General features: G+C 37.3%; 2 protein-coding genes and 1 long non-coding RNA gene across 4 annotated transcripts; 2 read left to right on the top strand and 1 right to left on the bottom strand.

The window, feature by feature from the left end:
- The first annotated feature begins 852 nt into the window (after positions 1 to 852).
- Positions 853 to 15,894, top strand: LOC122051504 (probable starch synthase 4, chloroplastic/amyloplastic). 2 transcript variants are annotated; one of them, XM_042612674.1, is made up of 16 exons: positions 853 to 1,206; positions 1,433 to 1,652; positions 2,467 to 2,545; positions 2,625 to 3,666; positions 3,761 to 3,812; positions 4,440 to 4,562; positions 4,648 to 4,723; positions 4,801 to 4,985; positions 5,116 to 5,310; positions 5,407 to 5,478; positions 12,407 to 12,616; positions 13,815 to 13,940; positions 14,580 to 14,729; positions 14,961 to 15,022; positions 15,121 to 15,196; positions 15,304 to 15,894. In XM_042612674.1, exons 1-16 carry the CDS (start codon positions 1,073 to 1,075, stop codon positions 15,481 to 15,483), a joined length of 2,982 nt encoding a protein of 993 aa, XP_042468608.1. In that variant the 5' UTR covers positions 853 to 1,072; the 3' UTR covers positions 15,484 to 15,894. The 2 variants fall into 2 exon arrangements, with proteins under 2 accessions (XP_042468608.1, XP_042468609.1); XM_042612675.1 differs by lacking the exon at positions 853 to 1,206 and having other exon boundaries at positions 1,441 to 1,647.
- A 1,171-nt stretch (positions 15,895 to 17,065) lies between these two features.
- Positions 17,066 to 22,356, top strand: LOC122051502 (SUN domain-containing protein 4-like). The gene is made up of 4 exons (XM_042612673.1): positions 17,066 to 17,953; positions 18,115 to 19,280; positions 19,359 to 19,444; positions 22,021 to 22,356. Exons 1-4 carry the CDS (start codon positions 17,806 to 17,808, stop codon positions 22,241 to 22,243), a joined length of 1,623 nt encoding a protein of 540 aa, XP_042468607.1. The 5' UTR covers positions 17,066 to 17,805; the 3' UTR covers positions 22,244 to 22,356.
- On the bottom strand, positions 19,776 to 21,621 carry LOC122051503. The gene is made up of 2 exons (XR_006131450.1): positions 21,409 to 21,621; positions 19,776 to 20,041 (listed from the first exon to the last, which is right to left on the bottom strand). It is a non-coding gene; the product is annotated as an uncharacterized LOC122051503 (long non-coding RNA).
- Positions 22,357 to 25,864: the final 3,508 nt, after the last annotated feature.

The raw sequence follows: 25,864 nt of genomic DNA, 5'->3' as shown, positions 1-25,864 counted from the left end.
AGTCGTTGCAATATGTAATAGTTGGTTGTTAGCTTATTTAACAGAGTAATTATATCATTTTGATTTTGCTTGTTTAGCAATAATATTTTAGTTAAAATAATATTTTAAAAATAAAACAAACGAAGGAGAATTCATAACACCTAATTTAAGTAAAATAAATACTATCTGAATATGCTTTACTGTATAGAAACTCGTTGCTAGCTGCTACAATTATGAGCGGCTATATGTTATAGCAATCTAAATTTTAAAATCCAATCTAGAAGTATTTTAGAAAATTTATTTTAACTAAAGCACATTTGACATTAATTGAAAAAACGGGTGCCCATCACAAAAATGGATGCTTTCCCCCATTTATAAGTCTTTGTCAACTATTTATGGTGTATTTTTTTTATATTTTAATAAAACACATATTTTGCAAACCAATATAACGGACGTACCGTTTGTCTTCTTGATACTTTTCGTCCACGAGTAAAAGATATACTTTATTCGTTTAGTAAAGGCTTTATTTCAAAAGAATTCGACATCCACAAGATTTCAAAGGCGGTTAAATTAACGGATAAGATTTCAAAGGAGAAGATTGTTGTCATGAGAAAGTAACATTAATTAGCATTTTTAGGTGATAAATGTTTTTGTCACGGAAATAAACTCTCTGAATTAAACTCTCAGAATAAGGCATCGATGCAGGCACGTGTCCGCAATCGCCTCTTCTTCTATCCTTCTCGAACGGCTCAGATTCTCCGATTTCGCCGCTGGTATTTGTGTGTGGGAAAGAAGAGTAAGATTGGCCGTTGGGATTTAGAGAACTCCTCGCTAGATTGCATCGTGACCGTCGATTGTTCACCTAGAAAAGGGAAAGCGTAGCAGTTTAGAAGCGGATCGAGTGCCGGAAATCGAGCTGCGCCGGTGGAGAAATCGCTTCCATCTTAACGAGGGCGGTGGAAAGCGGTTACCTTTGGTCGGAAGCTTCTCCTCCTCCTCCTCCTCCTCCTTCTGGCGATGGCAATCTGAGAACCGTAGCTCTCTTTTTATCGTTGGACTTGTGTGTTGGTGTCGTCGTTGGAGAAGCCCTCGCATGGCGTCGGAGGCGTACTCACTGGTCCTCGGATGCGGCTGGATCCGCGCGACGCCCCGATCCCCTCGCTTTGCTTTATTTTTGCCTTCCCGGCCGCTCGCGGTCTCCTGCAAGATGCGGCAGAAGCATTTCAGGTCCGTTCCCGCCTTCCCTCCCTTGGTTTTCCATTCTCCATCGGATAGCGATATAAATGAGAATGGGGCAATTGTTGTGAATATAGCCATAAGATGATTCAGGAATTAACTATGATGCAGCTTGAGCTAATTATTTTAATAACTTTTTGGTCATCTCATGAGAAATATGATATAAGCTTAAGCTAATCATTTTCAGCTTAAATAATGTCTTGCTTGAAAAATACAGTTCCCAGCAAAAGAGACAGCAAATTAAAAGAGTCTCTAGGGAGCAGTTGGGACCAAATATTAATTCCGAATCCCACAACAATGACAACGGCCTTTCTCAAAAAGCTAGTTCTGATGGTTTATCAAATCAAGGTCAGGAATCTGTTTTAAGCAATGATGCCGACTCTGAGCATGATAGGAAGGATATGGCAGAAGCATCTGTTGAAGAGACAAAAAGTGAGGTATTATACTCTTTTTGTTAATTTTTTGATAAATATGTTTTCTCCTTATGATTGGAAATCACCTTTAGGTCAATCAAATTTTGATATGGTACTTTCTAGATATCATTTCTTGTAGTAGATTTGATCCTTTTGGGTTATTCTCTTTAAAGAACACTTCTTATCATTTTATCTTTTAACAATAGAGTATCTCTGGGATTGTGTTGTGAAGTAGGTCTGCACTTGTCGTTGGTAATTTCGACTGGACCTGTTGGATATTTTAGTGGTTGGATAATTGGTTTTCTAAGACATGATAATGAATACAACAAAGAAGGATATTAAAAGAGTTGGTTTCAAATTTGTTTCTTTTACATTTATAGTACAAAGGACAGTTGAAAATTTTTCCTCTCCCCATTTTATTGGTATAAAAATTGGGCTTTCTAATGAATCTAATCAATATCTGGCATTACTTATCATGGAATAATTAAGTGGATATGTTGCTCTGAATGAGTTGATAATATACCTCTCCCCCTTTGCTTCATGAGCAAAAGTGCTTATGTTTATCACTTATTTTGCTTGAGAACTATTCTAAAATATAACTACTGAGTATGCAAGTGTTCTTATGTTTTTTACCTCTATAAGTAAATGCTTTAAGGTCATATTCACCTTGAACTAATCCCGCTATGTTTTTTTACTTCATTTCTCCCTTAACAACCTTTTTACTAGCTTCGGCTTACTTCTCTATGTTGTATAGATAACCCTTTGGTTTTTTTATATTGATTTTATTGATTGCTAACTGCTTTCAACAATTCTTTGAAAATCAATTTTTCTCTTACAGATGGAGGATGAAATTATACAGGAACATCAAAGAATTCCTCTTGAGGACTTGAAATCTATGATCAGAAATGTTGAGAAAAGTAGCCATACTCCTTACATGTCAAATTGTTATTATATCAAGTTATTTGTCTCTCAAATTTTGTATGTTTTCTTTGCTAGATGTTTCCTCACTTAATCAAGCTGAAGTTGGTGCACTTCAAGAACTTGATAAAATTCTTTCAGACAAAGAGGCTTTGCAAGCCGAAATAAACATAAAAGAGATGAAATTGGCAGAAACAGATGCACAGATTAAAGTTGCTGCTCAAGAGAAGATAAATGTGGAACCCCTTGAAGATCAACTCGAAAAGCTTAAGGAAATAGCGCCTTTAGGGAATGGTATCATGGAAGGAAATCATAGTTCTTTTAGTGGTGAATTTCCTATTGTTTTGGAACTTAATGCCTTAAGAAAAGAGTATTCAGTGGTAAAGGATGATATACAGACTCTTAAGTTGAAACTTAATGATGTTATTGAAACAGAGGAGCGTGTATCACTGCTAGAGAAAGAATGTTGTCTGTTGGATACTTCCCTGGCAGAGTTGCAGTCCCAGTTTACAAATGCTCTAGTTGATGTTGATAAACTTTCTTCTCTACCATCCTATTACACAGCATTGTCAGAGAAGGTAAAAAAATTGCTAGGATCAGTTGATAGCTCTAACAAAGAGGATCAGGCTTCGTTAGATTTTTCTGAATTTGCTAAGCTTCAGCAGAAGGTTGATAAGTTAGAAGCTTCAATAAGCAAAGCAAATATGACAGAACTTCCATATGAAAAATTTCGTCTTTATGAGGAGATTTTGCAGAAAAAAATTGAAAGTTTTGAGAAGCACTTGCAAGTTTCTGATCAAGAAATACATTCTCAAATTCAACTGTTTCAAGAATCAGTTAGAGAATTTCAGGATACATTGGATAAGCTCCAAGAGGATAGTAAGAAAAGATCACAAGAACAGATTTTGGAAAATTTACCTTGGGAGTTTTGGAGCCGTTTGCTGCTTCTAATTGATGGTTGGTTGCTTGAGAAGAAGATATCAACCAATGATGCCAATTCACTGCGAGATATGGCATGGAAGAAAGATTCTCGAATTTGTGATGCGTATTTGGCCTGCGAGAATAAGGGTGAGCATGAAAGGTTGGCTACCTTCCTGAAGTTGACATACACGAGTACAAGGTTTGGTTTCTTATTGCTATTCAAGTGTTTTTGTACGACATTCAGTTATAAAAGTTCATACGGTTACTCTTATTTTTCTGTTTCTCTTATGCAGGCCAGGATTGCACATTATCCATATCGCTGCAGAAATGGCACCAGTTGCAAAGGTGAGCCAAACTTGTATCTTACATAATGTGAACTCTTTGTTGCTTGTATCAGAACTTTGCGATCTTATATTCAAAATTTTAATCAGATGAGTTCTTATTCACTGCTCAGACATGTTGAAGTGGTTTTAGGATACTTTTAAATTCCTTCTTTTGCTTTTTTTGAAGTGCCTTCTAAGTATTGTTGCAAGTGAGCATTCATCATTTAATGTCTGCTTAGCCTCTTGAGTAATAATAAACAGATATTTCTGTTAAAATACTTGTGTATATCACAATATCTGTTTGCTTTTATGTTTTTGTTGCACACTTCCACTAACTCTTGGACCTCTTAACTTTCTATTCCTACATACAAATCTTTTCTATGTAAATTATGAAATTTATGTGGATGGAATAGGGATGGAATAATATTGTCAGGTGCTATGAATCAAAGGCAATTAAGGAAGAAACAACATTCTGAAGTCTAAACTCGATAATCCAGCTGAAAGTTTGTATTTTAAGTGCTTGCCTGTGTACATGCATATGTTCTACCTGAAAATTACCCTTTTATGTTCTACCTGAAAATTACCGTTATGAACTTCAATGTTTCTTTCTATTACTTTTAATTATTTTGTGATCTATATTTATTTTTAGGTTGGTGGTTTAGGGGATGTTATCACTGGTCTTGGTAAAGCATTGCAGAGGAAGGGACACCTAGTGGAAATTGTCCTTCCAAAATATGATTGTATACAGTATGATCTTATTGCTGATCTGAAGGTATATTACATTGCTGTTTGTACCAGTTCCTACTTTTGGGATGATATGGTGTTACTGTAGGTTCTCAGTATAGTTGATGTTGCAGGCACTGGATGTTGTGATAGAGTCTTATTTTGATGGACAACTATTCAGGAACAAAATTTGGGTTGGGACTATTGAAGGTGTAAAACTAAGTTTATTCTGGTTTTTAAGTTGTATTAGATATACAAATTGAGCTTGACAGAAATGCAATTTTCAGGTCTGCCTGTTTATTTTATAGAGCCTCACCATCCAGCCAAGTTCTTCTGGAGAGGAACATATTATGGAGAGCATGACGACTTCAAACGGTTTTCGTTTTTCAGTCGTGCTGCGCTTGAGTTGCTCTATGAAGCTGGGAAAAGGCCTGACATAATCCATTGTCATGATTGGCAGACAGCCTTTGTTGTACGGACCAAATCCTATCTTCTTAAATCGTGCTGTCTGATGGTCATTGATTTCTAGTGAAATTCAATGGACCTTAGCTTTATAGATCTATGGTTTATTAACGTAATCAGATTTTTTTTTAAAAATTTAGGCACCACTTTATTGGGACATATATGCTGCAAAGGGTTTGAATTCAGCTAGAATTTGCTTTACCTGCCACAACTTTGAGCATCAAGGAACAGCTCCTGCTTCAGAATTGTCATCATGTGGTCTTGATGTTCACCACATGAACAGATCTGATAGGATGCAGGATAATTCGGCACATGATAGAGTTAATCCTGTCAAAGTAATTCCATAGACTACTATGCAATTGTTTAAGGAATAAAACTATGTAAATATTTTTTCCATATTACTCTTCTAATGCAATTTGTCAAAATTTCAGGGTGCAATTGTATTCTCTAACATTGTTACTACTGTATCACCAACATATGCTCAAGAAGTTTGTACTGCAGAGGTAATTTTTTTCTGGGAACTTCTGCAATTGATTATTTTTGTTATTTGGATGTTTATGGCGACAGCTGCAGTTTTCTTGCTATATATTTATCTGTGGTTTGTAATATATCTTTGTGATTTGTTCTCTGCTAACTAGAATGCTTAAACTACTAACTTCAGTAAATCTGCAAACCTAAAAGCATGTAAATTTATGCAGATCATTACAAATTAAGTTGTTAAAGATGCCAACAACCCCTGAAATAAGAAAAAAGTGAGCAGTGAAGATGAAAATGTTGTAAGATATTTGACAATGTTTCTTGTAACCTACATCCTAGATAAAGTTGCATGAGGTTAGTTTTCACATGGTCCAGTTACTTTGAAAATAATCTATGTGATTGGTTGAGCCACTCTGGTATGTGTGTGTTTCGAAGGCTCAAGCTTCTTAATTGGTGCACCTAATCACGAAGGAGAACAGTCCTTCAAAAAGCATACTAGTATTTGAGAAGAAAAACATTGGACTGTATTTAGTAATAGAGGTCAATTGCTTCATATATATAGGACAATACATAATAACTAAATGTCCCATGTGGGCTAAACCAATAACATATATGTCTAATAACTAATACTATCTCTTCTCTCAAGTTACAACATAGATATTATCAAGTGCATCTTGTTACATAAAACGTAAAAAAAATCACAAATATTATAATAAAAAAATGAAAAGACACTCATCAAAGATGATTACTGTGGTTGGAAGGCCACTGATCTTGATAAAGTTGAAGGTTAAACTTGATAAATTCATTTGTCTTCAAATGAGCAAAATAGTGCTGAGTACAATCTGTTGAAGGATCGGTGGCCGGCTAGAAGGGGGGGTTGAATGGACGGCGCCCCCAATAAGTCGCTTCCTACGTATTCGTTAGTGCGCAAGCGGAAATACAAATACTAATTACGAATACGAAAGCTAAAGACAAAGAAAAGAACAAGCAAACCAATACACGTCGATGTAACGTGGTTCGGAGATGATGCTCCTACTCCACGGCTGTCCGTAAGGTGGACGATCCCTCAATCCGTCGGTGGATTAGTCCCCGGAAACTCCGGCTAGCATAATCCTCCTTGTCGGTGGAGAAACCTCGCCACAACTCGATCAAGAACACTTGGATTGCTAGAGCACTAGATGACTACTAATTAGGCTTTAACCAAGTCTAATTTCGTCAGGTTGACCGGCCATCCCAAGCTCCCTCTTATAGAGCTTGGGGAAATCAGCCTTGCTGATTTGCCCGTTACCAGTCGACTGGTGCCAACCCAACGTCTCTCTCAACGGCTATCTATCAGTCGACTGGTCCCTGGACCAGTCGACTGGTCCCAGCCGTTTTGGGCACAGAAAGCTTCTGTGCTCACCACCAGGAACCAGTCGACTGGTACAACCCTAAACTTAGGGTTTCCCATCCCGAGTACATTTCTCTCGCACTCGGACCCTCACGACTCACTTGACTCTTCTTTGCAGCCTTGACCTCTAGCCTTCAAGCCTACTTCCTTTGGCTCTCGTCCCTCGGATGCATCCAAGCCCGCGGCTCGTCCCCAATGCCATCCTTCGCGTATGCCTCGAAGTCGCTTCCCTCGGCCCTTGTCCTTGCTGCCTTGTCCACGGTCCCTCGGATGTTCCATCTTTCACCGGACCCGAAGCCGTCAACCTGAGTCACATGTGTCACCTGCAGTCCTGCACAACTCAAGTACACATATCAAATAACGAGGGTAAACCTAACTTAAACCCTTTGCCCAAACACCAAAACACATGGTCCCGCGGACCATTGGGATTGCTCCAACAATCTCCCCCCTTTTGGTGTTTGGCAATACGTTTAAGTTAGGGAAAACATATAGCAAATAAACATGCTAATACAATGGACTTACGATGCCAAGGCTACACACTTGGACTTACTCCGCCGAATGGACTTACATTGCCAAGGCTACACACTTGGCAACCGCCGAATGGACTTACGTTGCCAAGGCTACACACTTGGCAACCGCCGAATGGACTTACGTTGCCAAGGCTACACACTTGACAACCGCCGAATGGACTTACGTTGCCAAGGCTACATACTTGACAACCGCCGAAACAATGCACCAAGCATTGGAACCTATCACAAGGCTCCCCCTACACCTAAGCTCCCCATTGAGCTAGGATTTTTCCACAGGGCTTTTTAAGAACCTATCCCAAGGCTCCCCCTACGCAAAGGCACTAAAGGTTTTCCCAACTAAACCTTAATTCTCCCCCTTTGTCTAACATCCAAAAAGTTCTCTAACAATATCCCAATTGTTGAAAACTTATCATCCAAACTGACCCTAAACTCATGTATTAATCCCCCTTGGATCCCATACATCTAAGCGAGTTGACATGGTCACAAACCAATGCTGAAAACAATTTCAGACTGGTACCCTATTTCTGAAAAAATCAGCCTTTTCATGCTAACTTCAGAAATGCACCAGAAATTCCCTAGACCTCCAAAAATCCCCAAATTTTGTGGAGAGGTCTATTGTACCCTTGTCTACTTGGGAAAAATACATTACAAAATGTATCTATCACCAATCCCAAGATTGACACAAAATCCAAAACTAACTAAATGGTTCAATTGAACCTTGACCTAAAGTCCTAGTTTTGGCTTCCTTTTGATGTATTTGCCCATACCAACCCACAATGCATCCCTAGCATTGGTTTATATGGCATCTATACATCCAAAACCAATTATCATGCTATATGACCCCAAATGTCATATTTCTTGCATGAAACATAATCCATGTGTGCCAAATCCCTAGGTTTGAGACTCAAGTCCGTCTCTAAACCATTTGGCACACTCCATGGCTCCTCTAGACCCCCAAGTAGAACCCACCTGAGATCCATTGGCCATGGGTCCCAAATTGACTCTTAGAGCTCCCCCTAGAGCTCTTTGCCTTAGTCACCTCCCTAGGTGACTCATCCACAATGGCTAGGCCACATCGGTCCACCCCCGGTGACACTTGGCCTACAAACGTAACTTTCTTAACCTTGGACACCTTGTCCTTGGTTAATTTCTTCTTACCATTCAATGGCTTTTCCTTGCCATAGTCATATGCAACCCTAGCATAAGACTTTCCCTTAGCCTTGGAGGACTCTCCCTTGCCATGATCATTTGTCACCCTAGCATATGATCTCTTATTAGCCTTGGAGGGGCTAGATCGGTATCCCAAGCCCGATCTATCATTGTTGGGTCTTTGACTACCCAACACCATACTTAATCCCTTAGATCCAATAGTGAATCTCTTAAGGAATTTCTCTAAACCATCAAGCTTTGCCTTCAAAGCTTGATTCTCCCTTTCTAGGTTCCTAAACCTAGAGTCAACATGTCCACCTTGGACATTCCTAGACCTACCCTTTCTAGGCATATGTCTCCCCTTCTTGGGATTAATGCCTTGGTTCTCCTTAGGTCTACCATTTCTAGGCTTTTCATGCATTGGCCTCCTAGGGTTTTGATCTACATTAACCCTATTCCTATCATGATATCTAAAACCAAAATTTTGCATGGGCATATAATGATTAACATTATTTTTCCTAGCATGCATGGAGGAGTTTAAATTTGAATTAACCTTCAAGTTAGGGTATACCTCCCTTACCCTTGAAGCTCCCCCTTGACACTTGCTTCTCTTCTTCTTCTCCCATTTCTTTAGATGCGCTAGCTTCTTAATTTCTCCCTTCTTGGGGCATTTGATGTGGTAGTGGCCCTTCTCTCCACACGTGAAGCATATGATGCGCAATCTCCTCCTTTGGGCTTCTTCACTCCTACAACCCATGTTAGTATTCAAAATAACTTGATTGGGTTTAGGAGTTACCTTCTTCTTACCCAATGGACACCTACTCTTGTAGTGTCCCTTCTCATTGCAACCGAAGCAAATGATGTGGTCCTTTGACTTTGCTTCGGTGGAGGTGCTTGCTAGATTAACCACTTCCAAGACCTCTTCTTCTTTTTCTTCACTTGCCTTGGAATTTTCTTCAATTATTGAGGATGTAGATGATGCCTCATCTTCCTTCTCCTCCTCGGATATTGAGCATGGCTCAACTTCCGTTTGCTCCTCCTCAACTTGAGCAATTAAACTCATCTCCTTGGGTTCTTCTTCTTCTTCTTGTGTAGGTTTAGGTTCTTCCCGTAGAACCATCTTCACCTTGCTCTACAACTCGTGGGCGTTCTTATACTCACCTACACCATTTATCACATGATTAGGCAAAATATCAATCAAAATAGATATTACCTTTGAATTTGCCTTTGCCCGTGTGATTTGCTCTTCCGTCCAATGTCGTGATCAGAGCTTCTTCCCTTTCTTGTCTTTAGGGACTTCAAATGGTTCTTCGACGACCATCATTGTGTCCCAATCCGTGTCGAAGAAGACTTCCATCTTCATCATCCAAAATGAGATGTCCCCAAGGCTTCCTCCTTCAAATTTTGAAGGGACAATAAACCCGGCCATCTTATGCTTCCTTGGCGGTTAGTCCAACAGAGAGCGTCCTCGCTCTGATACCACTTGTTGGAGGATCGGTGGCCGGCTAGAAGGGGGGGTTGAATGGACGGCGCCCCCAATAAGTCGCTTCCTACGTATTCGTTAGTGCGCAAGCGGAAATACAAATACTAATTACGAATACGAAAGCTAAAGACAAAGAAAAGAACAAGCAAACCAATACACGTCGATGTAACGTGGTTCGGAGATGATGCTCCTACTCCACGGTTGTCCGTAAGGTGGACGATCCCTCAATCCGTCGGTGGATTAGTCCCCGGAAACTTCGGCTAGCACAATCCTCCTTGTCGGTGGAGAAACCTCGCCACAACTCGATCAATAACACTTGGATTGCTAGAGCACTAGATGACTACTAATTAGGCTTTAACCAAGTCTAATTTCGTCAGGTTGACCGGCCATCCCAAGCTCCCTCTTATAGAGCTTGGGGAAATCAGCCTTGCTAATTTGCCCGTTACCAGTCGACTGGTCCTTGCACCAGTCGACTGGTGCCAACCCAACGTCTCTCTCAACGGCTATCTATCAGTCGACTGGTCCCAGCCGTTTTGGGCACACCACCAGTCGACTGGTTCCAGTACCAGTCGACTGGTACAACCCTAAACTTAGGGTTTCCCATCCCGAGTACATTTCTCTCGCACTCGGACCCTCACGACTCACTTGACTCTTCTTTGCAGCCTTGACCTCTAACCTTCAAGCCTACTTCCTTTGGCTCTCGTCCCTCGGATGCATCCAAGCCCGCGGCTCGTCCCCAATGCCATCCTTCGCGTATGCCTCGAAGTCGCTTCCCTCGGCCCTTGTCCTTGCTGCCTTGTCCACGGTCCCTCGGATGCTCCATCCTTCACCGGACCCGAAGCCGTCAACCTGAGTCACATGTGTCACCTGCAGTCCTGCACAACTCAAGTACACATATCAAATAACGAGGGTAAACCTAACTTAAACCCTTTGCCCAAACACCAAAACACATGGTCCCGCGGACCATTGGGATTGCTCCAACACAATCTTCCTTCATAAACTCCCCTAAAATTAAAATGCCCAAGGATTGTGCAGTTTGCATAATCAAAGTGATAAATTGTGAAGAATTGATATTAGAGTTTCATTGTCTACCCATGAGTAGAGGAGTTAATAACAGAAGAGAGATTGAGTGTTAGAGAATTCCCAGCTTGCCTATTAATGTCCAAAAACTGAGTGTTGGATAAATGCCCACATGCAATGGTCCGTCAGACTCAACATTACAAACAAAATATTATTCTCAGCATATGGCTTTAAAGGTACTGTTGCATGAGACTTAAAACACAAAATGCAACATTCGGTTGGTTATAGATTTTCCGCGATGATTAAGTACTCAGAAAGTTCCTAATACCATGGCAGTGTATGTTCAAATGAAATGGATTAAAGTTTTCACAAAAAAAATTTTCTGATGAAATTGGATAACTAATTTTTATTTTATTCTTCTCATAGTTTGGTTCAAAATCCCATATGTACTCTCTATATGGGTGGTAAGAAGTATTCTGACAGAGGACTAGTACTACATGGACCATCTATTAAAGTAATATCACTCTTTTCTTTGTTAGTAACACAAAGTATTTGTTCATTTCTACCTCATAAAATTTGTCAAAGAGTTCTGAACTATTACTAATTGTGACTCAATATCATATCAGGACTTGGTTTTTATATTCTAAAGAATAGAGTAAACTTAATAGATAACAATTCTTATTTCATGGGTATAACCAAATTGTTCATAGTTCTAAGGTGTTATTGTTGCCAACAGAGTAACTGATTTGATAAAAACAAGATGGTTCAAGTTTTCTGTTTTTCTAATCAAGTACATTGTTAGCTGTGGGATTGGCTTTAATATCAGTTAATGGTGAATAAGAAGGCAACAAGCTCTTGCTAACTGATCTCTTTTGCAGCATTTAGATTTTAATTTAGTTATTTAGTTTGTACTAAATTCCTACCAGATTCATATAGTTTTTTCTTGTCTTTTTGTTAATTAGTTACCCAAAGTAAAATCATATTAGTTATCCAGGTTTTACAAAGTTTCAGTGGATTACAAGTTTTGATCAAGTATCAATAAGTGAGCTTCTTTATTGAAAACTTACTAAGAATGTAGAGTACAACGTTGCAAAGTGCTGCAACTTGCTCTTCTATGAGTCAATAAGCTTCCTAGAGGCCCAATGTATAATGTCAATGTTAACATTGAATTCCTCATCCTATTTTGTGGAAAATGAGTTGTACCAGCTCACATTAAGTTGCTATTGTGGTACATATGATCTATTTATCCAGTGTTGATCTGCCTCTATTTTGCTAACCAATATTTGTTGATATGATACTGCACTAAGTTTGACATTTTGGAAGAATATATATACCTTTAGTAATTTTCTGTACTCTGATGAGGCTTAGCTTCTTTTTGACAGGGTGGTCGTGGTCTCCATGAAACATTAAAATCATTTTCCAAGAAATTTGTTGGAATTCTTAATGGTATTGATACCGATGCATGGAATCCATCCACAGATAAGTACCTTAGTGCCCAATACCATGCTGATGATCTTCGGGGGAAAGCAGAGAACAAGAATGCTATAAGGAAGCATCTTAAACTTTCATGGTCAAACAGTTCTCAGCCGCTGGTAAACTTTTTCAAATAAAAATAATAGCAAGACATCCTGTTTCTAGGTTTCTTGATTTCTTAGGGTTAATTCAAGACAAAGCATAATGAACTTCTTCCTACAAAAAGCATGATATCTGATTGCTTCTTTTGTTCCTTAGAGCTAAGGTTATAAATTGATGCCAGAGAAAGCTTTGAGACGATCCTAAGGAGGTCATTTAAAATATTACTTCAATTTCTCATTTAACTGAGAAGAATTAGAATAAGTTGTCCTCTTTATTTTCTCAATTAGTTTTTTTCCTTGTAACATAATTAGTTTTTGCCATTGTAGATAAAACACACTTTTGGTCATCTTTCCCTATGATCCTCTTTTCTGTCAATCAAGTTAGGATCCCTCAATTATTACTTCCTTAATTGTGTTCCACTTAGATAGGACGTGTACTATCACTTCTCCTTTTGTTTTAAGTTGTTTTCTTGTTTTGGTATATTGCCACACCTCATAAACAAATTTATTATACACTCTTCGGATATTAACTCATTGAGAGGCTTAAACTCTTTGCAATTGCTATACTTGTATTATAATGGAAACTAGCATACATGTAAATTATCACACATAAGGGCGACAATAAGAGTTAAGCCCCAACTTTGTGACTACTATCTGGATCTTTTCCAAACATTAAGATTATGATCATGCATCTCAATCACATGTTATATAAGGAGCTACAAGTTCTCCTTGCAAGTTATTAGCTTAATTGCATCTCCAGAAGAACTTTGAAAGTCAGTTATTGCTTACTACAACCATGGAGAATGGTCAAACTGTATTAGTCAAAGATGAACCAATTGAAGCAATTGCACTTGTATCCTCAGACATCTCAACTCATTTGGTCATACAAGCATGCAATACTTTTGTGTTGTTTATGGTCAATTATATAGTAATAATCTATAAGATGGACAATTTGATCACCCACTTAAAAATTTCACGATAGCTTCATTTCAATTTTTTGCTTGCATGCATATTAATAAGATACCTGCAATAGTTTATTCTCTAAATTTTTTCTAATAGTAATTTTCTCATAATCCTACATAAAGGTAGTTTATTCTGATTTCTACTCTCATATTTGATGTGAGATATAGCTCAATCTTCAAACTCCATTTAAATTGGACTTTTTAACCAAAACACCATCTTTTTGAACCTGATTCCATTGTTTTGTCACCTAAAGGTTGGATGCATCACACGTCTCGTACCACAAAAAGGTGTGCATCTTATCAGACATGCAATTTATCGTACATTGGAGTTGGGAGGACAGTTTGTGCTTCTTGGCTCAAGTCCAGTACTACATATTCAAGTAACGTGTTCTTATCCCCTGTTGATTTGATAAAAATTAACTTATTCTAGTTTTATTGTGACCTTGTTTGTTCTCAAGCGACAATGATTTTTTTTTGTGATATCTGCAATAAACTTTATTTACTTGAACATGGCTTGTGTGCTAAGCATCCAGATGATCCGGGAGGAACCTAAATGGAATTCCCCAGCAAATCTGATGCGAAATAAAACATAATTTAGCATTTTACTGGAGTAGAAAACTTCTAAAGAAACATAGCCAGTTCTAAAGAAATATGTTCACTTCATGATAATTTATTTGCTTGAGCAATCATCAATTGTGGAGATACACTCTACAAAAATAACAGAATCTGTATGCCTAAGCATATATGGTTTTGTCTAGGTTATGGAGGTATTAGAAATCAATAATCATCCAAAGTTGTCTCACTGATTTAGTTAACTTCTTTTAATTTTATAATAACTTTGACAGATCTTAGAGGTTGAATTGCATTCTTCAGAATAATGGTGAAGGAAAATATTTGTGAAGTCTATATATGCTTGATCTACATATGACAATTGATCCTGCTTGTTTTTTTTTTTGTTGTTGCAAATTCCTCCATGTGTTTTGAGGTCTTTTCTTGTGACAAACAATTTAATCTTCCAGCGGGAGTTTGAGGATATTGCGATGCATTTCAACAGCCACCCAGATGTTCGGTTGCTCTTGAAATATGATGATGCCCTTTCACATTTGATTTATGCGGCTTCTGACATGTTTATTATTCCCTCCTTGTTTGAGCCTTGTGGTCTTACCCAGGTATGGATTCTTTTTTTTTTATGCTTTTGCTATTTATACGGACTTTTTTTTCCAGAGCTTCTGATAAAGGAAGCTTCTCTGTGCGACAGCAACATTTATTAACTATTATAATGCTTGCAATCTTATACTATTAGAGAATAATTTACATCACGATGGAATTACCTTTCACTAAACCTATCTCCATTCAGAGAAATTTGTCTACTAGAGTTTGTAAATGTTCTTATGACACAGATGATTGCTATGCGATATGGTTCTGTGCCAATAGCAAGAAAAACTGGAGGACTGAATGATAGGTGAGCGCCTGATCTGGTTCTCACTTAGCTGTGTCCCTGCCTAAAAATATTTACATTCCCATTTTTTTTTTTTGTTTAATTACCTTTTCTTCCTGCAGTGTTTTTGACGTAAATGATAATACGGTACCTGAACAATACCGTAATGGATTCACATTTTTGCCACCTAATGAACAGGTGACTTTTGGATTGATGTTTCTTTCCATAATAAAAAATGTTCTTTTTCATTCAATACCAAGTTTTATTTGTGATTTACTCAAAAAGTGACGAGAACATGTCTGTAGGGTCTAAGCAGTGTCATGGGCCGTGCATTTCGATACTACTCTACAAACCCTGAAGGCTGGCAGCAGCTCATTCAGAAGGACATGACCTTGGACTTCAGTTGGGATTCATCAGCGTCACAGTACGAAGAGCTATACGAAAGATCCGTGATCAGAGCTCGGACAGCAGCAGCACGAGTGTAAATTCTCTCTCCATCTTTCCACGCCAACTTGCCTGACGGGTTCCCGGCTGAAATAAATTTCAGGCTGCAATTCAGCATTCTGTTTTTTTTTACTCTCGCCGTCATGTCTCGTATGGTCTGCTAAGTCTAATCTTTGTAGAATTAGGTCATCCCCTACCCGAAATTGATCAACTGGAATGTGAGAGCGATCATCATGTGGTCGTCGCAATGCTGCTTACTCGAAAAGCAATATAGATGTCTTCAGTGTTGAACCACATTGAGTAAGTTTGTTTAGTCATATCTGTTTGTTGTATAGTTAGCAAAGCTTTCAGTGTCACAAAACGTTTTTGTATTTTATTCATTTCGATCAGGAACCACAGAGCAATACGAATACCTTTCATTTTATTATAAAATTTAACATCTTTTAACATCATTTTTGTTGGAGTGAGTATCTAATCATGATCGAAATGCTCGAATTACTTTGATTTCCTATCTGTTTATGAATTAAGCAATATTATTATCTTAATTTTCAATGAATATAATGAGAGAAATTTCCTTTTAAAAAAAAGGATTGATCTTTCCTACGACTATTATATTTATATTTCATGTATTTGGATTTGTGTTTATATTATATTGTCATTTTGATATCTTTAATCATAAAATTTTAATGTCTGATCTAAATTTGTTATTTCTTAATAAATTTTAAAAGCTGCCATATATTATCAAGCTATTTTGACTAACGTGTTAGAAAATTTAAATAGCTATACCAATTTTATTTATTAATTTAATTACTTCAAATACCAAAGTAACATTTATAAAGAAAAAAAGTGTTATTTAATGTTTTCAATATAAAATTTTAAAAAACAAACGAAATTAAAATTTAAAACCGACCATTTTCATCGATGATGGGAAAAAAAATCGTGATAACGCTCATTATAATTACTTAGCGGTTTTTTAAGGGGAGGATTACTTACTGTAGCCACGATTTAAATTCTGACCCATTAATATAAATCTCCTATAATACAGTTATGTCCCAGGCCCAATAATTGAAGAGCAGATCTCCTGATCCGCTTTCAATTACGAATGAATTATAATTATGATCCGATTATAATTCGTTGTAATTTTTTTTTTGGGGTTTATCGTCCTTGTTAAATTATCGTTTTGATCGTTGCGGGCGGTCAGAGACTGTTCGGAGACCATCCCCTACTCGGCGCCTGGCAACTTGGACACTTGCTCAGTTCTAGCAGCCTCCGGACGACCTCCAGCCGTCTATTTTGATCAAAATTATAGTCTGATAAAAACGATGAACTCAAAAAGATATCACAATCAATTATGACATCGATTATAGTAAAATTATTGATTATAGTAAAATTTAATTATGCTCAACCTAGTTATCTGGATCATGTGAAATGATGTAAATTCAACTTATAATCAAGGAGCAGAGCGTGAGAAAAACTTTTTTTTAGAAATACACATTCATTGGAAATTGATCTCCATTATAATAAATTTATCCTCCTATAACTAACTGGATGTCTGTGGGATTTGATCATTTTCATCAATTATATTAAAAGATAATTATACTCATCACTTTCAAGCAAACATGATTTATTCTTCCCGACATCCGACGCCTCAATTCGTGAATCCTCTATAATCTCCATCCTCCTCGACTCTCCGTCTCCACAGCGCCAGCGGAAACCTCTCGTGATCCAGGTGAAGTAGACGATCCGCGTCCACGGCCAGCGTCCTGGTGGGGTTCGACTTCGACAGGACCTTCATCGATTGCGACAGCGACGGCGGCTGAGTCATTGTCAAATTGGGGCTAGGGGAGATCTCCGACCAACTTCGTCCCATGGTGCATCGATCCTCAGATTCTGTTCTTCTAAAGATGCAGTTCTTTTAAAAGACTTCGCTTTTCTTTCATTGTTTCCCTGCTTTTTAGTTGTGACTCCAGTTTTTTTTTTAAAACAAATTTTTAAAATTAAAAAGAAAAAAAAATATTTATGATCAACTTGTCAAAAAGTTGAAACCGATTTACATTTGACTATTAATCATATATTAGTAGTTCAATTGATTAAACTATTCTTTTATTAAATTCATTATAGCATTAAAAAAAGGATAATTGTAACTAAATATAGTAATTATTCAAAGAAGTTTTATTTTATTGAAAATTCTCTCCTTTCTTTCTGATCTGCGAAAATAAATCCGATTCCTGTTCCGATTTACTCGCGCCAACCGATGAGCAACCGTTGCTTCACATCGCCATTCCGCGGTCTCGGTCTTCTTCCCCTTTTCTTCATCCAATCCCTCTCCCTCTCCCTCTCCCTCTCGCTCTCTCTCAGCTCGGATGAAGATGAAGAAGACTTCTGACGACGACGCCGTCGATAGAAGCAGAAGGAAGAGCCTCTATGAGCTGTCCCTCACCGTTGCCGTACCTCTCTGGTGCATCATTTTCGCCCTCCACTCTCGATTCGGCCACGGCCATCGCCGTCGAGGTCAATCCACTCCTTAATGCTCGCTTCACTTCCCAAAAATTTGCCCTTTTTACCTTTTTTTCCCCTCTGGGTGCTTCACTTTCTTGCGCCGGAACTTCATCTTGATTCGCACTGATGTCAGATTTGTGTAAAGTTGAAACCTTTCTTGTTCCTTATGGCAGATTTCTTGTCCGATGATGTCGGAAGCAACTTCGTTTGCAGGAGAACTCCGTTAGAGTTCTATTTTCTTCCGCCGTTGAACAACACTTACTCTTGTTGTGGATTGAAAGCTGATGACGATCCGCCGACGGAAATCTTTGGAATTGAAGAGAACATCGAGGACGGAAATATCTCAGATCGCAAGAAAGTCGATCGGCGGGATCGGGATCGGGACCGATATATTGGACTGGATGAATTCAGGAACCAGGCACTCCAAAGAAAGGAAAGTGATGCAGACAAGCTGCATGGCAAAATTACCCACAGACTTGAACTTGATGGTTTGGAGTATAATTACGCAGCTTCTTCTAAAGGTGCCAAGATTTTGGACCACAACAAGGAAGCAAAAGGGGTGGCAAACATATTGAGCAGGGACAAAGACATGTACCTCAGAAACCGCTGCTCAACCGTTCCGAAATTCATCGTGATGGAGCTCTCCGAGGAGACCCTCGTCGATGCCATTGAGATTGCTAATTTGGAGCACTATTCGTCTAACTTCAAGGATTTTGAGTTGCTTGGAAGCTTGAGTTACCCCACAGAGACGTGGACACTGCTCGGAACCTTTTTGGCAGAGAATGTTAAGCATGCCCAGCGGTTCATGCTTTCAGAACCTAAGTGGGCAAGATACATGAAGCTGAACTTGGTCAGTCACTATGGTTCAGAGTTCTACTGCACATTGAGCTACATTGAGGTTTATGGTGTGGATGCAATAGAGCGGATGCTCGAAGACCTCATTGTGGTTTCTGATGAGCCTGCAGCCAGCTACAATTCTGTCAAGGTTGATCCAAAACTCAATGACAAAGTTGAGGTTGCTCAAGTTAACAATTCTCGGGTTGATGATCCAGTAAAATTAGACCCTAACAGGTCGAAGAATGGAGTTTCACAGGAGAGCATGCATCATCCTAAGCAGCCGAGTGGAAGGGTACCGAGTGATGGCATTTTGAAGTTTTTGATGCAGAAGGTGAGATCAATGGAGCTCAGTCTTACGATACTGGAGGAATATGTTAAAGAGCTTAACATAAGGTACAGTGAAGCTCTTCCTGACCTGCAGAAGCAGTACTCTGAAGCTGCACTACTCTTGCAGAAATTGAACTCAGAGATTAAGGAACTGAGCCAATGGAAGGAGGGTGAGGTAGGTATCTTCATTATTATTTCTCGATGAAGACAAGACCTCTTTGGTCGACTAGTATCTGACTGATATAATTTTCAGGCTAAGGAACTCAATGAACTTGGGAGCTGGAGGTCCTCAGTTTCAACTGAAATTGATGCTTTGGTTCGAGAAAATGCCTTGTTCAGGTCAGTCAGTAGTTATAAAATTGTTTGTCTTCAACTACTTGACCCATTGTATGCACATTTAACTAGCAAAAGCATTAGATTCAAATGTACAAACTAATTTTGGTGCTTTAACATTTTTGCAAATTTTGTTATTTGTGGTTAATAGTGTGCTAATTGATGAGGGTGTGGGAAGGTTAAGTTTAAAGATTAATTGTAGAGAATTTTTTTTTCTAGAAACTAAAAACTAAATTTGAATATTTGAAATATAGTTTCACTAGAAGAGAAGTGAAACAACCCTAGACTTGCTCCCTTACAGCTCTAAAATAATTCATACAAACCCTTTCACCCAAGACAACACAATCAACAACGAATAAATAACATTGGATAAATCAAATGTGAGTATCGAGCATCTAAACAGAATGTTCACTATAAAGCGGTAACACAAAATCCTGTCTGTAAATCAAAAGCAACCATATGACTTAACACTTAAAGACCCGAAAGTGCAACCAACTCCAAAACAAATAATAACATAAGCTGAAAAGAAAAGGACATGGCCGTCGAGTGTGCACTGTCAGGTACGAGCTAGCTCATCCATCGAGTCCCTCTGTTTTCTTATTTCTTGCACCATATAGATTTAGTGAATTTAAAGAGTCAGCAAGTTCTAAAATTTTATAATAAGAATCAACATATATTCACAAGCTAAAATACTTTAAACATTTAAGATCTAAGCCTTGCTGACATAAAATATGATAACATCAAACATTATCTTTCATCGTCAAAAACATTTAAGTGAGTTCATAGCATTGAATGTAGCTCCCCCTTTTTTTTAATTTTCCTCAACTTCTGTTCGTTTGGCCAAACTTTTACCCTAATACTAGGTTGTTAAGATTCACTGGATCCTTCTTAAGCTGGATTCCCAAACCCCTCTGCTTCAGTAAGGTTCACCGGACTCTTGTTAAACCGAATTCCCAAATCTCTTTTGTGTTGGTAAGGTTCACCGAACCTTTCTTAAGCCGGATTTCCAAACCTCTTTTGTTTTGATAAGGTTCACCGGACCCTTCTTAAGCCAGATTCCCCTACTCGTCACATTGTCACATATAGTTCACATTATTAAAACAACATATTATTACTTTTCATTCATAGAAAGACATTGCTAAATAAATAAAATGATTTGCTTGCATGCTAAAACAAACAATCAACTTGCGTGCATCAACATCATACTAACAATTATGATAATAGAATTAAAGGTGCTTGCTTATACATGGAAGGACGTAAATAAATAAGAATAAAAATATTAAGGGATTCTGCCACGTGCTGTCACATCCATTCACCCGCCATCCATTGTCATCTTTCCCCTATTTGACTCCCGCCCCTTCTTGACATATCAACACTCTCTTCTCGCCCTCAACCCCCTCCCATTAGCCATCAGACATGCCTGTGAGTACAACAACTCAGAATTCCCAAACCGGAACACTAAACCTCACCTTGCAACTCCCATCTGCCCCTTCTTGACGTTGTCCCAGCCCTGCACAACTCTTCTCAGCCCACACAGCACGCACAAATCTCAAACAACACACTTTCAACCCAACACAGACTGCCCAAATCTCAAAACAGCACAACTTCCAACCCAGCACAGTCGCACAAAGCTCAAAACGACACAATTTTGAACCCAGCACAGCCTGCACAAAACTCAGAACAGCACAACTCTCAACCCAGCACAGCCCAGCTCTCTTCTCTGCACGCCATCATCTCCACCACCCTCCAACCTTACGAACCTCCCATAAGCAGTAGGAAATCCCTCAAACAAAATCCAGCAGCAAAGTTTCCAATCAAAAGAGAAAGGAAGACGTTAAAACTTCTTCAATACATCACAAAAATCGAATGAAACATAATCGGCATCAATAAATCATACTCATAACACCAAAACATGCATAATACAATCCATATAGTATTGTAAATACAAAAACAGCAAAAGGAAAACTTACTTTGGTGTTTTGCGTATGAAAGATAGCCAGCGAGACGTAAGGAAAAATGACCTTGAGCGTTCTGACGAGATTCTTCTTCTATCTCCTCCAAAGTTACTAGGGTTCGAATGGAGGTGTGGGGGAGGCCGGTGGCTTCAAGGGTTAGGGGAGAGGGGAAAAAATATAAGGTATGTATTTAAAAAGGTAAGACGGGTCGGGTTGCTAGCAAATCGGGTCGGGTTCGTTAATCTATTAACATATTAATTACTTAAACCCTTTAGTATCAATCCATAATATAACTCTTGATTGATTTAAGTGAACTTCACAAAATTCCTAAAAGTGAGATTTTTAGGTATGGTAGATTTACATGATATAAATGGAGGCATCCAGTTCGTATGATCGTAGTTTAGCCTTTGGGTTAAAAGGAAATTTTCATAAGATTATAGTGCGAATCCATCATGTTTTTGAGTGAAATATACAAAGAGTAGAGATGCCAAATTGGTTTTTTGGGCAAAGGAATTTGATGTATATTGTAGGCTTCCAAAGTAGCTGCTAGAACTATCTCCGTGTCTTCCAATTCACTCCAAAGTTTAATTCATCAATAAGAAACTGAGCTTTGCATTTTGATTGCAGAGAAGATCTGGAGAAGATCAAGAGCAACCAAGATTTGCTAGAGAGCAAGGAGCTGGCAGTAATTGTGATCAGTCTTTTCTTTGCTTGTGTCGCACTGTTTAAGTTAGCTTGGCACCAAATTATGGGATTGTTCAAGCCCTGCAAGTCCCATAACAGAAGGGAATACCTGTTAGTATTTGTATGCAGCAGCCTAATAATGCTCATAACTTTACTTTACTATTAAATTTTCTTATGTCTTTGTTTAGGTTATTTAAAGTTACACTAATGTAGCATGTCTCAGCTACTGAGAACAGTAAAACAAAACAGTTGATGAAAGATATTTTTGTAGAAAACACAGTAAAGGCTTCCTTTATAATTGTCTCTTCTTTCTTTATGTAAAATTCATAAATTCAAATACGAAGATAATTTTAAAAATATTGTACATCAAATTAAATGAATGAGTGAAGATAAAGGTCAATGAGATAATTTGAACTTTAGTGGCAAAAGTCTTGTGCAAAGAGATAAAAATGTTCCATACAGCTGTTGTCCTCTATGTCTATATGCAATCACCCAAGAAGATAATGGAATGTGGCCACCCAACCAAATGGTTCTCTATCATTGTTAGGGTAGGGCCATGGCTCCTAGCTATAGCATCTTCCCACTATTGCAAAAAAAGTCTATATCAAGAACAATGAGGTTTTTTTTCCTTCTTTCTTTTTGGTTCTCCTTGCAAAAGTGAAAAAGGAGAATGTGTTGCACTCTCAATCTTGAATGGTTGCAAAATTCTCTCAATCTTGTTTACTTCATTTTTTTTTTCTCCTATACAAGTGCATGCTTTCAACCAACACCTTCTTCTAGTTATCTTTAAGTGGACTTCTCTTATTAGATTCCACTCTTAGTCTCCATTATTTTTTCTTAGTTTTTTTTTTCAGCAATTGATAAAGGTGTACTTAAGATTATAGACTTTTTTTTACAATATGCATCCAACTTTTAGATCTTTCAAGGTTTTTTTCCTTCTTTCTTTTTGGTTCTCCTTGCGAAAGTGAAAAGGGAGAATATGTTGCACTCTCAATCTTGAATGGTTGCAAAATTCTCTCAATCTTGATTACTTCATATATTTTTTTCTCCTATACAAGTTCATGTTTTCAACCAACACCTTCTTCTAGTTATCTTTAAGTGGACTTCTCTTATTAGATTCCACTCTTCGTCTCTATTATTTTTTCTCTTATTATATTCCACTCTTCGTCTCCATTATTTTTCTTAATTTTTTTTTTCAGCAATTGATAAAGGTTTACTTAAATTATGAACTTTTTTTACAAGATGCATCCAACTTTTAGATTTTTCAAAAGCACATTTATTTTCCATTTTACCTCTTGCGTCAATCACTCTGATATTACATTTAAAGAACGGACCACTATGATGCCAATTTTAAGATTTATATAGCATCAAAGTGGTGTTGATTTTTGAAATGTAGCACCATGCTCCTAAGGCTTGGCACAGATGGTAAGTACATGGTATTCTGTCAGAATCAAACAGAAGTCGATCCCAAGATTTTACTGCCTGTAGAGTAGGGATGACAATGGGGCGGGACGGGGGTGAGTTTGCCATTCCCATCTCCGTCCCATTCTCATTTTTTCGGATTCGGAGAATTCCCCGCCCTGTTCTCATTTTTTCGAATTCGGAGATTCCCTGAACCCAAACCCACGAGGATCAAATCCCCATCCCCGCTCCCATCCCCATCTCATTCCCAAATTTAATTTATGTTATTATTATTATTATTATTATTTAATTATTATTATTAATGATAATATTAATATTAATATTATTATTAATAATAATATTTTTAAAAAATTTAATATTAATATTAATACTATTATTAATATTTTTTAAAAAAATCATATTATTATTTATTAATATTAATAATAATATTTGGGGCGGGTTCGGGGATGGAGATAGTATTCCCATACCCACCCCGAACCCGCCCCATCCCCAAAAAATCGGGGATCCCCATCCCCATTTCGGATTTTCCCCGTGAGACCCCAAATTCACGAGGAAAATTGTCGCCCTAATTGTAGAAGTCCTACCATGCGCTTGCTATTTATGCTCCTGTTAAACTTTCCTCTATACAACATGGAATCGTTGTAGGGGATTGTTAATGTAACAGTTCCATTTTTTTTTGAAATATAGTATCATTGTAGTGTTAATTTTTGAAAGTCAACATCACGATGATGTCGTTCTTTGAAATGTATCACCACAATGGTGTTGTTCTTTACATGCAACACTAGTTCTTGGGAGTAGTCAAATGAAAAACAAATGCATTCTTTGAGAAGTCTAAAAATTAATTATGTCTTTTGAGTACGATCTTTGATCAATTACCATAATTTTCTTCTTCTTGCATTCCCATTACCAATCCCATCAAAGTAACTCATTCCTTTCCCATTCTTCCATTACTAAAAATGTTATTCTTGTTTTATTTACGAGGAGAAGCAAGCAAAGTTTCTGGCCTCAAAGAGAGAAAGTGGAGTGAGAATAATTTTGGAATAATTAGGAGGATAAGATATGTATGCCACTTTTTTTTGTTTTTTGTTTTTGTTTTTTTAGCTTGTGTTCTATTTTTTATAGCTTAATATTTTAATTATCAAGGATTAATATTAATGTTAAGGTAAGTTGCCAAGTGCATTGACTCTCAATGATTGAGAACATGAATTGACCTGGATGTGCACCTTCAAGTGCTGTCCTCAGTCCAAGCTTCCATCAATCAATTAACAAAGATGCCACATCAACAACCAATTCATGTCAATGTCCAAGTTTCATTTCCCAATTTGATCATGACAAAAGTGAGAAGCTAACAAATAATAATTCACATCACAAGGGGATGAAATTATTGGCTTAGAATATTTATTTATAAAATATTTTTTTTTAAAAAAAAAAATTTCTAAAAGAGAATCAAATAATTACAAGTAAATGTGTTAGCTTAAATTAATGGTGCAACAGTATAGTGACATAGTGCCTTCAGTTTTAATGAATTAATATATAATTTTTTTTAATGGACAATTGATCTAGATGCATAAATTAATAGATTGGCCATTGAAAATACTTTTTAATTTATCTTAATGATCAATATAAAATTATTCTATAATTAATCAATATAAATTAAATACCTTGTGTCATCTTAAAAAAATAAAAAAAAATTATGCAAATCTTGAGTTTTTTTATTGTTAATAATTGAGACGTTAGATGTTCTTTTTAATTTTATTTATGGAATAAATTCAGATTTACAATTATATATATTTAAAATATGTATTCTATTTAAATTTAAATTTTGTTACAATTATATATATTACCATTTTAAAGTAATTTTAATCAATTTAAAATAATTTTAACTAAATTAGTGAAAAATATTTTGATATAATAATAATATTTTATATTTAATAATTTTGATTAAAATAAAATAGTTAATTTTTACTTAGTAGTTACTACACTATTAATATTATAATAAGAGGTATTTTAGATATAAAAATATAATTGGATGCCCTTTTGTTTTTTTTTTTGAAAATAGTTTTTTTTTTATGGTTTACATGTCTTTTGTTAATTTTTATCCAATAATTTATACACGCTTAAATTGATCTTTAAAATATTTATTTCCATTGAAATTCGAACCTTCATCTTTTTAATTGGTCCTGCTTTACGGCTGCACCGCACTGTAAGCATGTCACAAAACACATAATTGTCTGCGCTCATTTATTGGTTGGACAATGCTGTTTCGCGTTCCTAGTCCCACTCCTGATCGTGATTGATCCATTCATCGTTCAAGCTACTCCATTCGCTCTATAAATAGGCCTCTTTCGCTTCCCCTTTCCTTCCT

The sequence above is a fragment of the Zingiber officinale genome, chromosome 3A, assembly GCF_018446385.1.
Source record: "Zingiber officinale cultivar Zhangliang chromosome 3A, Zo_v1.1, whole genome shotgun sequence".
NCBI classification, from domain to species: domain Eukaryota; kingdom Viridiplantae; phylum Streptophyta; class Magnoliopsida; order Zingiberales; family Zingiberaceae; genus Zingiber; species Zingiber officinale.
Note: the sequence above shows the minus strand (reverse complement) of the source record. Positions and strands in the feature narration are given on the sequence as shown.

Coding starts and splice junctions, on each gene's coding strand:
- LOC122051504 (XM_042612674.1), top strand. CDS start 1,073: ATGGCGTCGGAGGCGTACTCACTGGTCCTCGGATGCGGCTGGATCCGC. Junction 2,546..2,624: donor GATCAGAAATGTTGAGAAAA/GTAGCCATACTC, acceptor TTTCTTTGCTAG/ATGTTTCCTCACTTAATCAA. Junction 13,941..14,579: donor GTCCAGTACTACATATTCAA/GTAACGTGTTCT, acceptor TTAATCTTCCAG/CGGGAGTTTGAGGATATTGC.
- LOC122051502 (XM_042612673.1), top strand. CDS start 17,806: ATGAAGATGAAGAAGACTTCTGACGACGACGCCGTCGATAGAAGCAGA. Junction 19,281..19,358: donor GCCAATGGAAGGAGGGTGAG/GTAGGTATCTTC, acceptor TATAATTTTCAG/GCTAAGGAACTCAATGAACT. Junction 19,445..22,020: donor CGAGAAAATGCCTTGTTCAG/GTCAGTCAGTAG, acceptor TTTTGATTGCAG/AGAAGATCTGGAGAAGATCA.